This window comes from Coregonus lavaretus, assembly GCF_964263955.1.
Source record: "Coregonus lavaretus genome assembly, chromosome: 24".
Classification (NCBI taxonomy): Eukaryota; Metazoa; Chordata; class Actinopteri; order Salmoniformes; family Salmonidae; genus Coregonus; species Coregonus lavaretus.
Window position 1 is genome coordinate 7,842,510 of NC_140011.1, and position 19,026 is coordinate 7,861,535.

The 19,026-nt window shown below is 42.9% G+C and overlaps 1 protein-coding gene across 1 annotated transcript in view; it reads right to left on the bottom strand.

The window, feature by feature from the left end:
* LOC311099387 (electrogenic sodium bicarbonate cotransporter 1-like) overlaps positions 1–19,026 on the bottom strand; it is a gene marked incomplete at its 5' end in the record, with an annotated part of 47,048 nt that overhangs the window by 22,796 nt on the left and 5,226 nt on the right. Inside the window, 8 exon segments of the mRNA XM_084140088.1 lie at positions 10,851–11,025; positions 11,505–11,636; positions 11,861–12,015; positions 15,528–15,574; positions 15,577–15,614; positions 15,834–15,991; positions 17,123–17,184; positions 17,187–17,198. Of these exon segments, the coding sequence (XP_083996214.1) occupies positions 10,851–11,025; positions 11,505–11,636; positions 11,861–12,015; positions 15,528–15,574; positions 15,577–15,614; positions 15,834–15,991; positions 17,123–17,184; positions 17,187–17,198 (779 nt within the window).

The window sequence follows — 19,026 nt, forward strand, 5'->3', positions numbered from 1 at the left end:
CACACATACAGACAGAGATAGAAAAAAAAGAGATAGGCAGGTGGAGGCGTTTGTCACAAATCCAGGGAAAGATTAGTCTCCTGGTGGAGTTACTTAAAGGTCATAGGTCAAGGACACAGCGTAAACAGCGAGGGCAAAAAAATCCAAACCACTGTTGCATATGCTTAAACCGAGTGGGACTGGACAGGAGAGTGATTGGTGGAGTGCCGACGGCAGGGTCTGGATCCAAACTACTGTTCTGGTAACCTACCCTCACACTTGGCTTGCCTGGTTACCGATCCACATTGCTCCGGCCAAATGCCACAGCCACTAATGTTTCTTCTCCACAATGAGTCTGGATGCGCTTCCTCCCCGACGACTTCTCGAATGTGAACACATTCAAACCGTTCTGATTGGTCCCAGAAACCAAATGGGTTGGGCCAGAGCCGGCCTACACAGATCATGAATCATGTCATTTGGACATCAGCCCAAACGACTTCTAGGAAAGGAGGTTCAGAGTGATGCATGGAGCGATCGATAGAGCAGCTAAAATAAATTCAGGATGAGACGTCAGGCAAACACTTGGCATCATCTAATGAGAGATTGCTCAACTTGAGAGAGTTTGCTTCTGTGTATGGATGAGAACTGGGGATTGTCAAGTGTGCAATTGTCTTCAGACCATACTATTTACCAAGAGAGATTTCATCTATATTCTTCATAGCTATTTACCACCACAAACCGATGCTGGCACTAAGACTGCACTCAACGAACTGTATAGGGCCATAAGCAAACAAGAAAATGCACATCCAGAGGCGCGCTCCTAGTGCCTGGTGGTTTTAATGTAGGGAAACTGAAAACCGTCTAACCTCATTTCTACCAGCATGTCACCTGTGCAACTAGAGGCAAAAAACTATAGATCACCTTTACTCCACACACAGAGACACATACAAAGCTCTCCCCCGCCCTCCATTTGGCAAATCTGACCATAACTCATCCTCCTGATTCCTGCTTACAAGCAAAAACTCAAACAGGAAGTACCAGTGACGCGCTCAATACGGAAGTGGTCCGATGAAGCAGATGCTAAGCTACAGGACTGTTTCGCTAGCACAGACTGGAATATGTTCCGTTATTCATCCGATGGCATTTACCACATCAGTCACCATTTTCATTAATAAGTGCATCGACAACGTCGTCCCCACAGTGACCGTACATACATATCCAAACCAGAAGCCATGAACATCAACACTGAGTTAAAGGCTAGAACTGCCGCTTTCAAGGAGCAGGACACTAATCCAGACGCTTATACGAAATTCCGCTATGACCTCCGACGAGCCATCAAACAGTCAAAACGTCAATACAGGACTAAGATCAAAAAACTTTGCCAGCTGTGATGCTCATCAGATGTGGCAGGGATTGCAAACTATCATGGATTATAAAGAGAAACCCAGCAGCGAGCTGCCCAGTGACGTGAGCCTACCAGACAAGCTAAATTCCTTCTATACTCGCTTCGAGGCGAGCAACACCGAACCATGCATGAGAGCACCAGCTGTTCCAGACGACTGTGTGATCTTGCTCTCCGTTGCCAGTGTGAGTAAGACATTTAAATTATATGATAAAAACATATTTCATTTTTTTGGAACAGCAAGCCAGACAAAATTAAACGGGCCTATTTATATAATTAATATGAATTCGGAGGACATAAATTATTAAATATTAAAGCATTAGACCTATCACTAAAAGCTTCAGTCATACAAAAGTTATACTTAAATCCGAACTGTTTCTCTAGCCAATTAGTAAGATTGTCTCATCCCATGTTCAAAAATGGCCTTTTTCCCTTTATTCCGATTACAACCTCTCACTTTCAGTTATTTGAAAAGGAAATAATCTCCCAAATATCACTATTTCTAAAACAAGCCATAGAAATTGGTTGCAATTTCAATTTAATCCTCCAGAAACGACAGAACAAATAATGCGACAAATTTTGTGGTTAAACTCAAATATAATAATTGATAAAAAGAGTTTTGAATAAAAAATCCTCGTAAATAATATCATAGGTAGGACTGGTAGAGTTATGTCGCACATGCAGCTAGCAAGAACATATGGAAATGTCTGCTCTACCCAAAATGACTACCAAATAATTGCATCATTACCGCAAAAATGAAAGAGGAAAGTGGAAGGGGGAAAAGGTAAGGAACTTGTCTGTCGGTCCTGCATTAAATAACATAATTGGTTAAAGAAAATTGTGATAAATGAAAAAGCATACCAGTTTCATTTAAGGACCAAAGGATTGACAGCCATCCCATATAAATTGCAAAATAGTTGGGAAGAGATTTTTGACTAACCAATTCCATGGCATAGTGTTTATGAACTGATATGCAAAATGATTGGCTGAAGGATTGCAATATTTACCTGGAGCGAACCCTACAGATAGCACTACTGGGTGATCTGAAAAGTCATAGTCAATCGATCAATAATATAATAATACTTTTAGCAAAAATGTTTATTTTCAATTTACAATTTGTCTAAACAATGAGAATAGAAGGGTTCAGAACTTTTGTGAAACATCACAGTAAAGTTGAAAAATATATAGCAAAAATAAATCCAATAGGGATGGTGTTAAGAGATAGATGGGAGGTGTTGAATGGAGCTGAAGGATGGGACTAATAACAACTAACAACAACTAATAACTGGTGATACAATTCTCTCTACTATTATTCTGACATTTCACATTCTTAAAATAAAGTGGTGATTCCAACTGACCTAAAACTACTAGGATTACATGTCAGGAATTGTGAAAAACTGAGTTTAAATGTATTTGGCTAAGGTGTATGTAAACTTTCAACTTCAACTGTATATGTATGTAAACTCAGCAAAAAAAGAAATGTCCTCTCACTGTCAACTGCGTTTATTTTCAGCAAACCTAACATGTGTAAATATTTGTATGAACATAAAAAGATTCAACAACTGAGACATAAACTGAACAAGTCCCACAGACATGTGACTAACAGAACTGGAATAATGTGTCCCTGAACAAAGGGGGGGTCAAAATCAAAAGTAACAGTCAGCATGTCTTCCCTGTAATGCACAGCGTTGAGATTGCCTGCAATGACAACAAGCTCAGTCCGATGATGCTGTGACGCACCGCCCCAGACCATGACGGACCCTCCACCTCCAAATCGATCCCGCTCCAGAGTACAGGCCTCGGTGTAACGCTCATTCCTTCAACGATAAACGCAAATCTGACCATCACCCCTGGTGAGACAAAACCGCGACTCGTCAGTGAAGAGCACTTTTTGCCAGTCCTATCTGGTCCAGAGATGGTGGGTTTGTGCCCATAGGCGACATTGTTGCCGGTGATGTCTGGTGAGGACCTGCCTTACAACAGGCCTACAAACCCTCAGTCCAGCCTCTCTCAGCCTATTGCGGACAGTCTGAGCACTGATGGATGGATTGTGCGTTCCTGGTGTAACTCGGGCAGTTGTTGTTGCCATCCTGTACCTGTCCCTCAGGTTGGATTGTCGGATGTACCGATCCTGTTACAAGTGGTCTGCCACTGCGAGGACCATCAGCTGTCCGTCCGGTCTCCCTGTAGCGCTGTCTTAGGCGTCTCACAGTACGGACATTGTAATTTATTTTCCCTGGCCACATCTGCAGTCCTCATGCCTCCTTGCAGCATGCCTAAGGCACGTTCATGCAGATGATCAGGGACACTCCTTCTTTCTTTTGGTGTTTTTCAGAGTCAGTAGAAAGGCCTCTTTAGTGTCCTAAGTTTTCATAACTGTGACCTTAATTGCCTACCGTCTGTAAGCTGTTAGTGTCTTAACGACCGTTCCACAGGTGCATGTTCATTCATTGTTTATGGTTTCTTTTTTTGCTGAGTTTATATGTATTTATATGTAGGTAAGTCAAAACTGTATCACGGCCAGGAACATTCACTGTCTTCTTAGTAAGCAACTCCAGTGTAGATGTGGCCTTGTGTTTTAGGTTATTGTCCTGCTGAAAGGTGAATTTATCTCCCAGTGTCAGGTGGAATGCAGACTGAACCAGGTTTTTCAGAAAGGATTTTTCCTGTGCTTAGCTCCATTCAGTTTATTTTTTTATCTTGAAAAACTCCCCAGTCCTTAACGATTACGAGAATACCCATAACATGATGCAGCCAACACTATGCTTGAAAATATGAAGAGTGGTACTCAGTTGTATTGGATTTGTCCCAAACATAACCCTTTTTTATTTAGGACAAAAAGTGAATTGCTTTGCCACATTTTTTGCTGTATTACTTTAGTGACTTTTTGCAAACAGGATGCATTTTTTGAATATTTTTATTCTTTAGTGGCTTCCTTATTTTCACTCTGTCAATTAGGTTAGTTTTGTGGAGTAACCACAATGTTGATGATCCATGCCTCAGTTTTCTCCTATCACAGCCATTAAACAAACAGTTTTAATGTCACCATTGGCCTCATGGTGAAATCCCTGAGTGGTTTCCTTATTCTCCGGCAACTGAGTTAGGAAGGACGCCTGTATCTTTGTAGTGACTGGGTGTATTGATACACCGTCCAAAGTGTAATTAATAACGTCATCATGTTCAAATGGATATTCAATGTCTGCTTTTTTTTACACATCTACCAATAGCTGCCCTTCTTTGCAAGGCATTGGAAAACCTCCCTGGTCTTTGTGTTGGAAATTCACTGCTCGATGGAGAGACCTTACAGATAATTGTATGTGTGGGGTACAGAGATGAGGTAGTCATTCAAAAACCATGTTAAACACCATTATTGCACACCGAGTGAGTCCATGCAACTTATTATGTCTTGTTAAACAAACTTTTACAATAACAATGGGGTTGAATACTTATTGACTCAAGGCATTTCAGCTTTTCCTTTTTAATTAATTTGTAAACATTTCTAAAAACATAATTCCACTTTGACATTATGGGGCAAAAATAATCTCAATTTAATCAATTTTAAATTTAGGCTGTAACACAACAAAATGTGGAAGAAGTTCAGGGGTCTGAATACTTTCTGAAGGCACTGTAGTCCCCTCAATGCTCATCACTAAGCTCAGGATCCTGGGACTGAACACCTCCCTCTGCATCTGGATCCTGGACTTCCTGACGGGACGCCCCCAGGTGATGAGGGTAGGCAATAACACATCCGCCACGCTGACCCCCAACACGGGGGCCCCTCAGGGGTGCATGCTTAGTTCCCTCCTGTACTCCCTGTTCATATACGTCTGCGTGGCCGCGCACGACTTCAACACCATCATTAAGTTTGCTGACGGCACGACGGTGGTTGGCCTGATCACCAACGACAATGAGACAGCCTATAGGGAGGTCAGTGACCTGGCAGTGTGGTGCCAGGACAACAACCTCTACCTTAATGTCAGCGAAAAGGAGAGCAGAGCACGCCCCAATCCACATCAAAGGAGCTGTAGTGGAGCGGGTTGAGAGTTTCAAGTTCCTCAATGACCACATCACTAAGGAATTATCATGGTCCACACAAACCAACACAGTCGTGAAGAAGGCACGACAATGCCTCTTCCCCCTCAGGGGGCTGAAAAGATTTGGCATGGGGCCTCAGATCCTCAAAAGGTTATACAGCTGCACCAATGAGAGCATCTTGATTGGCTGCATCACCGCTTGGTATGGCAACTGCTTGGCATCCGACTGTAAGGCACTACAGAAGGTAGTGCGTACGGCCCAGTACATCACTAGGGCCGAGCTCCCTGCCATCCAGGGCCTCTATACCAGGCGGTGTCAGAGGAAGGCCCTAAAAATGGTCAAATACTCCAGCCACCCAAGTCATAAACTGTTCTCTCTGCTACCACACGGAAAGAGGTACCGATGCACCAAATTTGGAACCAACAGGACCCTGAACAGCTTCTACCCCCAAGCCATAAGACTTCTAAATACTTAGTCCGGGTAGCTATTGGTTAACTATTTAACTATCTGCATTGACCCTTTTTGCACTAACTCTTTTGACTCATCACATACAATGCTGCTACCATTTATTATCTATCCTGTTGCCTAGTCACTTTATCCCTACTTTATCCCTATATCTACCTCAATTACCTTGTACCCCTGCACATCGACTTTGTACTGGTACCCCGTGTATACAGTGCATTTGGAAAGTATTCAGACCCCTTGAATTTTTCCACATTTTGTTACATTACAACCTTATTTTAAAATTGATTAAATTGTTTTTTTCCTCAATGAATACACAATACCCCATAATGACAAAGCAAAAAAAAAAAATATATATATATATACTCAGTACTTTGTTTAAACACCTTTGGCAGTGAATACAGCCTCGAGTCTTCTTGGGTATAATACTACAAGCTTGGCACACCTGTATTTGGGGAGTTTCTCCCATTCCTCTGCAGATCTTCTCAAGCTCTGTCAGGTCGGTTGGGGAGCGTTGCTGTACCGCTATATTCAGGTCTCTCCAGAGATAATCGATCGGGTTCAAGTCCGGGCTCTGGCTGGGCCACTCAAGGACATTCAGAGACTTGTCCCGAAGCCACTCCTGCCTTGGCTGTGTGCTTAGGGTTGTTGTCCTGTTGGAAGGTGAACCTTCACCCCAGTCTGAGGTCCTGAGTGCTCTGGAGCAGGTTTTTATCAAAGATCTCTCTGTACTTTGCTCCGTTCATCTTTGCCTCGATCCTGACTATTCTCCCAGTCCCTGCCGCTGAAAAACATCCCCACCACCATTCTTCACCTTAGGGGTGGTGCCAGGTTTCCTCAAGACATGACACTTGGCATTCAGGCCAAAGAATTCAATCTTGGTTTCATCAGACCAGAGAATCTTGTTTTTCATGGTCTGAGAGTCTTTAGCTGCCTTTTGGCAAACTCCAAGCGGGCTGTCATGTGCCAATAACTGAGGAGTGGCTTCCGTCTGGACACTCTCCCAGAAAGGCCTGATTGGTGGAGTGCTGCAGAGATGGTTGTCCTTCTGGAAGGTTCTCCCATCTCCACAGAGGAACTCTATAGCTCTGTCAGAGTGACCATCGGGTTCTTGGTCACCTACCTGACCAAGGCCCTTCTCCCCAGATTGCTCAGTTTGGCTGGGCAGCCAGCTCTAGGAAGAGTCTTGGTGGTTCCAAACTTCTTCCATTTACAGTGACATTTTAGTCATTTAGCAGACGCTCTTATCCAGAGCGACTTACAGTTAGTGAGTGCATACATTTTTCATACTGGCACCCCGTGGGAAACGAACCCACAACCCTGGCATTGCAAGCGCCATGCTCTACCAACTGAGCTACATTTAAGAATGATGGAGGCCACTGTGTTCTTGGTGGCCTTCAATGCTGCAGACGTTTTTTGGTACCCTTCCCCAGATCTGTGCCTCGACACGATCCTGTCTCGGAGCTCTACAGACAATTCCTTCGACCTCATGGCTTGGTTTTTTCTATGACATGCACTGTCAACTGAGGGACCTTATATAGACAGGTGTGTGCCTTTCCAAATCATGTCCAATCAATTGAATTTACCACAGGTGGACTCCAATCAAGTTGTAGAAACATCTCAAGGATGATGAATGGAAACAGAATGCACCTGATCTCAATTTCAAGTATCAGAGCAAAGTGTCTGAATACTTATGTAAATAAGGTATATCTGTTTTTTAGTTTTTAGAAATTAGCAAAACAATCTAAAAAACTGTTTTTGCTTTGTCATTATGGGGTATTGTGTGTATATTGCTGGAAAAAAATACATATTTAATCAATTTTGGAATAAGGCTGTAACAGAACAAAATGTGGGAAAAGTCAAGGGGTCTGAATACTTTTCAAAGGCACTGTGTAGCCAAGTTATCGTTCCTCATTGTGTATTTATTCCTCGTTATTATTTGTTCTATTATTTATATATTTTTCTCTCTGCATTGTTGGTAAGCATTTCAGTGTTAGTCTTCACCTGTTGTTTACGAAGCACGTGATAAATGCAATTTCATTTGATTTTAAGCTTTCCACATCATGATATCAATCTGCCGATTCAGCGAGTGTTCTATTTCCCCCATCACACAGCTCCAGACATACACAGAGCTGTTATACTGGCCAATCAGGACAGACAGCCCTGTTCAAGTTCACATTGTGCCATCATGTGTTTATACTAGCTGTCTTTTACATACCATCACTAGGCCTGGGTCGGGAGACAGTGGACAGCTGGGATGCAGGATCAGAGCTACGCAGCCTGGAACACTGTGCACTGAGGCTTGGATAGCTATGGCTTCTGGGAAAGGTCAGGAGAGGGATTCCCTTCCCCTCCTCCCACACAGTGGAGTGAGGCTGGGGGAGGACGGAGGAGACGGGGCAGTGACGAGGCTAGCTGAGTAATCTGGATCTGTGGTTATTTCTAGTGGAGCCAAATCCCCTGAGGCCAGCTCTCCTCAGCTCACGCGTGCCTGCCTCGACTGACGTAACTGAATAAACTTGTGTGATTAGTTGTACTCTCCCCAACTCTCCCACTTCATACTCTAACACTCAACAAGCCGCCTGCGTCCCTACAGTAAACCAGATCATCCTAGCCAGCAATATGCACACATCTGTCTTGGCATATGACCTTAACACACAGTTAGTGGCAACTGCACAAGTAGGGCAGGGCGATGTGTCCCAGGTCAGGTTAATTATACTATAGCCTACATTACAAGATGAGCTATAAGGAGATGTAAAGCAATTTAGATGTAGAAGTTGAGCATTTGCCATGATGTTACTATGACAAGGAGTTTTCCTGACCACGTGAACTGAGCAAGACAAAACTCCGGTTCCCAGTTATATGCTACAACTAGGGTCCTGTTGAGGTCACAGGTCAAACTCCTGTCCCTCATTATGAATTATTAATAAAGTATTTGCCATTGCTTAAATCCAGTCATGCTTATGCAAAAACAAATCAAAATATATTTTATATTTGAGATTCTTCAAATAGCCACCCTTTGCCTTGATGACAGCTTTGCACACTCTTGGCATTCTCTCATCCAGCTTCATGAGGTAGTCACCTGGAATTTCTTTCAATTAACAGGTGTGCCTTCTTAAAAGTTAATTTGTGGAATACCTTTCCTTCTTAATGCATTTGAGCAAATCAGTTGTGTTGTGACAAGGTGTGGGGGTATACAGAAGATAGCCCTATTTGGTAAAAGACCAAGTCCATATTATGGCAAGAACAGCTCAAATAAGCAAAGAGAAACGACAGTCCATCTTTACTTTAAGACATGAAGGTCAGTCAATCTGGAACATTTCAAGAACTGTGAAAGTTTCTTCAAGTGCAGTCGCAAAAACCATCAAGCGCTATGATGAAACTGGCTCTCATGAGGACCACCACAGGAATGGAAGACCCAGAGTTACCTCTGCTGCAGAGGATAAGTTCATTAGAGTTACCAGCCTCAGAAATTGCAGCCCAAATAAATGCTTCACAGAGTTCAAGTCACAAACACATCTCAACATCAACTGTTCAGAGGGGACTGAGTGAATAATAATAATATGCCATTTAGCAGACGCTTTTCTCCAAAGCGACTTACAGTCATGTGTGCATACATTTTTACATATGGGTGGTCCCGTAGATCGAACCCACTACCCTGGCATTACAAGTGCCATGCTCTACCAATTGAGCTACAGAGGACCACAGGCCTTCATGGTTGAATTGCTGCAAAGAAACCACTACTAAAGGAAACCAATAAGAAGAAGAGACCTGTTTGGGCCAAGGAACACGAACAATGGACATTATACCGGTGAAAATGTGTTCTTTGGTCTGGAGTCCAAATTTGAGATTTTTGGTTCCAACCGCCGTGTCTTTGTGAGACACGGTGTGGGTGAACGGATGATCTCTGCATGTGTATTTCCCACCGTAAAGCATGGAGGAGGTGTCATGGTGTGTGGGTGCTTTGCTGGTTACACTGTCTGTGATTGATTTAGAATTCAAGGCACACTTAACCAGCATGGCTACTACAGCATTCTGCAGCGATACGCCATCCCATCTGGTTTGGGCTTAGTGGGACTATCATTTGTTTTTCAACAGGACAATGACCCAACACACCTCCAGGCCGTGTAATAGCTATTTTACCAAGAAGGAGAGCGATGGAGTGCTGCATCAGATGACCTGGCCTCCACAATCACCCGACCTCAACCCAATTGAGATGGTTTGGGATGAGTCGGTGTCACGTTCGTCTAATGACGGGACAGACCAAGGCGCAGCGTGATATACGTACATGTTTATTCAACTAAATAAACACACGACAAAACAATAAACGAAACGTGAAGTCCTAAGGTAGATACAACAAACCTTAACCCGGAACAAGATCCCACAACTCAATAGTGCCAATAGGCTGCCTAAGTATGGTCCCCAATCAGAGACAACGAGCGACAGCTGCCTCTGATTGGGAACCACACCGGCCAACATAGAACTATACATACTAGATCCCACATAGAAAATACTACATAACAAAGAATATACACACCCTGACTCAACATATACGAGTCCCCTGAGTCAGGGCGTGACAGTCGGACCGCAGAGTGAAGGAAAAGCAGCCAACAAGTGCTCAGCATATGTGGGAACTCCTTCAAGACTGTTGGAAAAGCATTCCAGGTGAAGCTGGTTGAGAGAATGCCAAGAGTGTGCAAAGCTGTCATCAAGGCAAAGGGTGGCTATTTGTAGAATCTCAAATATGAAATATATTTTGATTTGTTTAACGCTTTTCTGGTTACTACATGATTCCATATGTGTTATTATTATTTTGATGTCTTCACTATTATCCTACAATGTAGAAAATAGTAAAAATAAAGAAAAACCCTTGAATGAGTAGGTGTGTCCAAACTTTTGACAGGTACTGTATATATAATAAATATTTCAACTGGTTCTGTTTCACAAAGACATATAAACAGGTGGGGCTCACCTGCATGTTTTCCGTAGCATCTCCTAGCAACCCTCCGAAGGTGATTGCATTGGTCACAGTGCCTAGGTAGATGAACAAGATGGCGGACAGCGACTGGATGTGAATGGCGTCATAGAAATCACTGGCGAAGAATGGCAGCTTCCGCTTGATGTCCAAAATGAGGCCGCCGCAAAACCTTAACAATGAAAATGTGACAGTGACATTTTACATTTATGCCACAAAGTTTTAATTATTGTTATAGCATTATTATAAAGATGTAAAATCCTCGTAAAGGAGATGGATCGCTACGATCCCCATTCTGTTTTGGTCAGCGTAGCTACTGTATCTGTCTGGTTTACGAGATTACTAAAGATGCTGTCTCATCACAAATCAATGTGTGGCACATGGTGAAAAGGCAATGGTAAATAGTGTCTTGCTTTGGCCACACACCTGAGGTGTAATTTCCTGGAATTCCTTAGTGACATGCGTGGAGTTACAGTGTTATAGTAAATAGTTGTAGCATTCCGATTTCAGTGAGAGTTGAGGCCCTGCTGAGTGACATTCTATCAATGTACTACTTGTTGTTATTGGCAACAGTTGAAGACGGCTCTGTTATTCAATACTACACCATATCATATGGTTTAGGCAAGTAGTAATGAGCAGTGTCATCCTTACTTTCCAGTGTTCATGAGCTCTTCTCCGACATGTCCATGTCCCCCTCCTCCTCCCTGACCCCCGTCATGTCCATGTGTGTCCCCGTTCATCTGGGGCCCATCCCCTCCACCCCCAGCATTATACTGGTTCTTCCTATACAGACACAAACAGTAGGTTAACCCACAGACATCACTCTCCAACACACATCTGATTGTTTATCGTCCACCATGAGTACCCAGTTTGGAGGAAAGAGAGGGAATAGTCCTGGTATCTTTTAAAAAGAAACATGCGCAATTTATGTAATTTTCTGGAACTAGGAAAGTTTACAGAATTTTGTAACCCTACTAGGACCAGCGGTGTGTGTGGCAGTGCTGTACCTCTTGTCAGAAGAGGGCAGGGACTTGGGGGGTTCTATCCTGATGTCAGGGTCCCACTCCCCAGGGGGTAGGACGATGACCTCATCCAGGAACTCCTCGATGCCTGCCAGCAGGTCCTGTCTGTCCTTGGCCTTGTAGGCAATGTCATGGAACACCTGACCAAAACACAACCAATGAGAAACCTTATTAACATCAACAGCAGCACACAACCAATCATTTCTCGTTTCACACTTGTCTCTTCCTGATATTGTGATCAGAGTAATTGGATCCTAATCATTATCATCCATTTGTATGTACAGTGGCTTGCGAAAGTATTCACCCCCTTGGCATTTTTCCTATTTTGTTGCCTTACAACCTGGAATTAAAATGGATTTTCTGGGTGGTTTGTATTATTTGATTTACACAACATGCCTACCACAGATGCAAAATATTTTTTATTGTGAAACAAACAAGAAATAAGACAAAAAACAGAAAACTTGAGCGTGCATAACTATTCACCCCCCCAAAGTCAATACTTTGTTGAGCCACCTTTTGCAGCAATTACAGCTGCAAGTATCTTGGGGTATGTCTCTATAAGCTTGGCACATCTAGCCACTGGGATTCTTTGCCCATTCTTCAAGGCAAAACTGCTCCAGCTCATTCAAGTTGGATGGGTTCCGCTGGTGTACAGCAATCTTCAAGTCATACCACAGATTCTCAATTGGATTGAGGTCTCGGATTTGACTAGGCCATTCCAAGACATTTAAATGTTTCCCCTTAAACCACTCGAGTGTTGCTTTAGCAGTATGCTTAGGGTCATTGTCCTGCTGGAAGGTGAAGAGGTTTCCCTCAAGAATGTCCCTGTATTTAGCGCCATCCATCATTCCCTCAATTCTGAACAGTTTCCCAGTCCCTGCCGATGAAAAACATCCCCATGGCATGATGCTACCACCACCACACTACACTGTGGGGATGGTGTTCTCGGGGTGATGAGAGGTGTTGGGTTTGCGCCAGACATAGCGTTTTCCTTGATGGCCAAAAAGCTCAATTTTAGTCTCATCTGACCAGAGTGCCTTCTTCCATATGTTTGGGAGTCTCCCACATGCCTTTTGGCAAACACCAAACGTGATTGCTTAATTTTTTCTTTAAGCAATGGCTTTTCTCTGGCCACTCTTCCGTAAAGCCCAGCTCTGTGAAGTGTACGGCTTAAAGTGGTCCTATGGACAGATACTCCAATCTCCGCTGTGGAGCTTTGCAGCTCCTTCAGGGTTATCTTTGGTCTCTTTGTTGCCTCTCTGATTAATGCCCTCCTTGCCTGGTCCGTGAGTTTTGGTGGGCGGCCCTCTCTTGGCAGGTTTGTTGTGGTGCCATATTCTTTCCATTTATTAATAATGGATATTTTTTTATAACCCAACCCTGATCTGTACTTCTCCACAACTTTGTCCCTGACCTGTTTGGAGAACTCCTTGGTCTTCATGGTGCTGCTTGCTTGGTGGTGCCCCTTGCTTAGTGGTGTTGTAGACTCTGGGGCCTTTCAGAACAGGTGTATATATCCTGAGATCATGTGACAGATCATGTGACACTTAGATTGCACACAGGTGGACTTTATTTAACTAATTATGTGACTTCTGAAGATAATTGGTTGCAACAGATCTTATTTAGGGGCTTCATAGCAAAGGGGGTGAATACATATGCACGCACCACTTTTCCGTTATTTATTTAGTAGAATTTTTGGAAACAAGTAATTTTTTTCATTTCACTTCACCAATTTGGACTATTTTGTGTATGTCCATTACATGAAATCCAAATAAAAATCAATTTAAATTACAGGTTGTAATGCAACAAAATAGGAAAAACGCCAAGGGGGATGAATACTTTTGCAAGGCACTGTAAATACTTACAGTATCCCATCTATATAAGCCATATGCCATTATCTCTTAATAATAAAACAAATATATATATATGCCAATTAGCAGACAATTTTATCCAAAGCGACTTACAGTCATGCGTGCATAAATTTTACGTACAGGTGGTACCGGGTTGCAAACCCACTATACTATACGTCACTATACGTCAACAGTGAAGAGGTGACTCCGGGATGCTGCAGGTCCTCAACTGGCAGCTTCATTAAATAGTACCCGCAAAACACCAGTCTCAACGTCAACAGTGAAGAGGTGACTCCGGGATGCTGACCTTCTAGGAAGAGTTGCAAAGAAAAAGCCATTATCTCAGACTGGCCAATAAAAAAAAAAGATGAAGATGGGCAGTCTGAGATATGGCTTTTTCTTTGCAACTCTTCCTAGAAGGTCAGCATCCCGGAGTCACCTCTTCACTGTTGACGTTGAGACTGGTGTTTTGCGGGTACTATTTAATGAAGCTGCCAGTTGAGGACCTGTGAGGCGTCTGTTTCTCAAACTAGATACTCTAATGTATTTGTCCTCTTGCTCAGTTGTGCACCAGGGCCTCCCACTCCTCTTTCTATTCTGGTTAGAGCCAGTTTGCGCTGTTCTGTGAAGGGAGTAGTACACAGCGTTGTACAAGATCTTCAGTTTCTTGGCAATTTCTCGCATGAAATAGCCTTCATTTCTCAGAACAAGAATAGACTGACGAGTTTCAGAAGAAAGTTATTTGTTTCTGGCCATTTTGAGCCTGTAATCGAACCCACAATTGCTGATGCTCCAGATACTCAACTAGTCTCAAGAAGGCCAGTTTTGTTGCTTCTTTAATCAGCACAACAGTTTTAAGCTGTGCTAACATAATTGCAAAAGGGTTGGCTAATGATCAATTAGCCTTTTAAAATGATAAACTTGGATTAGCAAACACAACGTGCCATTGGAACACAGGACTGATGGTTGCTGATAATGGGCCTCTGTACGCCTATGTAGATATTCCATTAAAAATCAGCCGTTTCCAGCTACAATAGCCATTTACAACATTAACAATGTGTACACTGTATTTCTGATCAATTTTATGTTCTTTTAATCTACCAAAAAATAGCTTTTCTTTCGAAAACAAGGACATTTCTAAGTGACCCCAAACTTTTGAACGGTAGTGTATATGATTCACTACACAGATATTAAATCATAAACAGTCAGGTCCATAATTATTTGGCATCCTTGATAAAGATGAGCAAAAAATGAGCAAGAAAATGAGCCTACAATATATCTCAGTATTTGTATTATTTATTTTATGCAGTCTTTTTTGCTAATCTTCAAGGGTGCCAATAATTATGGACCTGACTGTATGTAATCTCGCGAGATCAATGTGGAAGTACAAGGCTAAAATCTATTCTAACCTTACCATGACTTCAATCCCAGATCAACCTTGTAAGCCTTGCCGATTTGGTAATTACAACTGTAGGATCCAGAAAGCCTTGTGTAAGACACTACATCTTAGTTTCCTAGACTACACTGTGTTGAGCCATATGCCACCTGGGTGCTATATATGGCCTGGAGTCTTCTTTCTGCCTATGTTAATCTCTTAATACTTCAGCTGCCCAGACTCCATTTACTAAACATAGGGCAAACACTGCAGTGCACCAATAGACTCACACTCAGATTAACAAATATAAAATACATTCACACGGACTAAGTTCTAGAACTCCAGGATGACTGGACAGTAATCATCAACTCCTTGCACATACCCTTGTAAATATACAGTGTAAGTGGGCTGGACAGTGGTCACGTACCTCATCAGACATGGAGGTGGCGATAGCTCGTCCGATCTCATGGTAGGATTGGCTTTTCCTTTGGGCCCCAGCAGCACGAATAGGAACCTGAAAGGAAATACAGAGAAAAGTAGAAGGATATTCAGAAATAGACAGCTTACATTAAAAAGCCCAAATTGGAGAAAACAGTGGTCACTAGAGGTTGAACTCTATACTTACAGTACCAATCAGCCTCTACAGGCAATGAGATATGTGGTATATTTGGTGGGTTTGTTTAGTTCTGGTGTGGTTGTGATTGTGGTGGTGATGGTGGTTGTAGTTGGTTACCTGGTAGGGACGGGGACCTCTGTCAGAGATCCCAACATGACAGCCTGCTGCAGACGGACGAACGCCACGAAGGGCGTGTCCAGGAAGTCCACCTCTCCGACCAGGACATTAGATGCCTCGGCATCACGAGGAAGCTTCTTCATGAACTTATTCTTCAGCTACAGATGGTGAGGGGGGAGGAGAAAGAGAGATGAAGAGAGAGAGAGAGAGAGGAGAGAGAGAGAGAGAGAGAGAGAGAGAGAGAGAGAGAGAGAGAGAGAGAGAGAGAGAGAGAGGAGAGAGAGAGAGGAGAGAGAGAGAGAGAGAGAGAGAGAGAGAGAGAGAGAGAGAGAGAGAGAGAGAGAGAGAGAGAGAGAGAGAGAGAGAGAGCAAGACAGAGAAAGAAGGCAATGAATCCTAGCCTTGACACACATCTGATGTGTGCTCTATTGAAAAGACACGGTGCTTGAAAGGACTGTCCTTATCAGAGTAGAATGAGAAGAGCAGTAAAGGTACTCTAACAATGGACATTTCACATGCTCCAAAGTTGTACACAGTTTCATGAATGAAATGGGCCGCACAGTACAGCCCGTCCCCAGCACATAGGCATTGCATGCTGTATTGTGTGGCAACACTGCAGCTCGTAGCGTCTTTAGAAACAGATTAAAGCGTATTTATCACTCTGTGACTCACTAACTCACAAGCAGTATGATGAAGGACACATCATAAAGTCCTTTCTGTTCATTGCTGTTATACACTTTAACCACAAGTCTATTTAATGAGAATGTAACACGGTAGCAACAGAAAAGACTGACCTCTGTGCAACGGTGAATGCATACCAGCCCTTCACTTTAGGTCAATACGCCGCTATATTCAAATGAAGGCCTAAATGGGACACTGACGTACTACTTAGTCCCAGTGAAATGCAAAAAACCTAAACATACAGAGACCTCGGGTGAGGAGATGATCAACTAAGCAAGGTCATGGTGTTTTATCAAACGCCAGAGCAACTTGACAAATTAGCTACTGTTCCGGGAGTTAGTTACTGTGTCTGTGTACTGGTTTCAGCAGACTTCACGAGGAGTGGCAACATTGGTACCAAACACTTAAGAGAGAGTGTCAGGGCTTCTTATCTTTGTGTGTTAGGCTCGTAGGCTTTATCAGTCGAGCAAGGCCACACACCCCTAGAAACACACTCCATCACACACAAACACACACACTGTGCCCACTCCTTGACCCTGCATAGTGTTAGAGCAGGAGTTGAAATTTAGAGTGCCCAAACACAGACACACACACAACAATATCCTCACCTGGTCTCTATCTGGTTGGTCAGAGAAGTCGTTGAGGCTGTTGGAGGTCAGGTTCCGATGGTCGTGGCTGGGCTACCTGTGGGGTCAGAGGTCAGAGCTCAAAGACCAGGACTGAGAGCAGTCACCGTGTTCATTAGGGCACAAAACAGTCAAATGGTTTAAAGCGCTCTGAAACGGATGTGAGTGTTTCTTATTGGACAGTAGTCCCTCTTGTTTCAGGCGGTTTTCTTCCGTTTGGTGCCTAATGAACACGACCCTGGGCTCCAACAAAGTCACTGAGATGAAAGGTAAAGCACAAGTCCCAGAAAAGACAAAGGCCCAGATAGATTAGACTGATCTCAGAGAAGGAGATGAAGAGAAACAGAAGAAATAGGAACAGAAACTTCAGAAGTCCTAATATAAATGTGGAAGGCAGCCAGGGCTTAGTTAAGCTTTAGGGCCGATGCCAGCTGCAGTGGATGAGATCTACTGACTGAAATCTCCCACTGCCATGCCCTGTCCATCTCTGATCTGATGCCAACTGGTCACTCACTGACACAGTAATGCAGAGAGAGGGCACGGACACAGTCTTATTTGTAGTCTATGGTGGGGTTGGTGGGCGAGTGGGAGAGTGGGAGAGATAGCCATCTTTCTTTACCCTCTTTTAGCCAGCAGTATCAGTTCTCTTAACTGACAAAGTTGGTCAATAGTCGAGTCGGGTCTACATTAGCTAGTTGGTTGTTTACTATTTCTCTGGGCATGATGAACTGTGACTTGGATGCTGTTTGGATGCAGTCGTATAAAAAATCATCCAAAATAGTGGACTGATAGTGATATCCCATGAGAGTATTGTTTTCAGTCATCAATGCTAATATCAGCAATATGAGTTTGGATCGCAAATAAGCACATAGACTATTGTCAAGGTATGTGTTATGACCTGTTATAGACTATGTTATATGACTATTATAACCTGACTTACACGGGTATCCCACACTAGGGTGTTATAATGCATTATAACCTGACTTACTGAAAAATATCCATGTTTTAGAGTGTTGTATTGCATTATTTGCGTATGACTGACACAGGCATCCCGAAAAATGTCCATGTTAGAGTGTTGTATTGTTTTTTAACCCACTTGCAAAAGTATCCCACACAAAGGTATATTATAATGCATTATAATATTATTAGGGGATGGAACCGGTTTCAGGGAATCAGAACCGTTATTTTAAAGCAGGGAACCATTTAATAACATTACTTTGTTCCAGGCATTTTTTTCTAGTCCCACAACAAAACACAACAAAGCGCCTATGCAAAGCCCTCACTCTGTCACTCAGAAACGTATTCCAGTGTCTGCCTGCAAGATGATAATCTTTGCCTGTGCATGTTCTAAGCTACCTGCCCACCCCCCCCCCCCCCCCCCCCATCCCAAGTATGGCTACTGTACTGACGTTACAAGCTTGATTTAGAAGATAGAGAGATTTTGAATTAGCTAGAGAAGAATGGATACACTTTTTTAATGCTAGTTAAGGATACTATAGGCCTAGTTATTACATTTCACATTGGATTTAGTATGACAAAAAGGTAAGACGTGTTTTTAATTCTGGTACCGCTCTGCACACACAAGCTTGTTAGCTAACTAACAAGCTGCCCATCAAGCATGTAAACAACTAGCTTGTCTGCTCTATCTGCACTGATTGGTGAAGTCATTTAATGAGCTAAATGTAAAAACGTGATTTCAGAGTTTAAAAAAGGAACAGAAAGGAACAATATAAACTGGAACTTTTTTGGGGGTTCGAACCAGTTCAGAACTTTATTTTGCTAGTCGGAACAGTGGAACTAAATGAAAAAAAAATTGTGGTCTGTTCAGAACGAAACAATAGGAAAATACCTTTGGTTCCAATTCCCTGTTACCCGTTATAATGCAA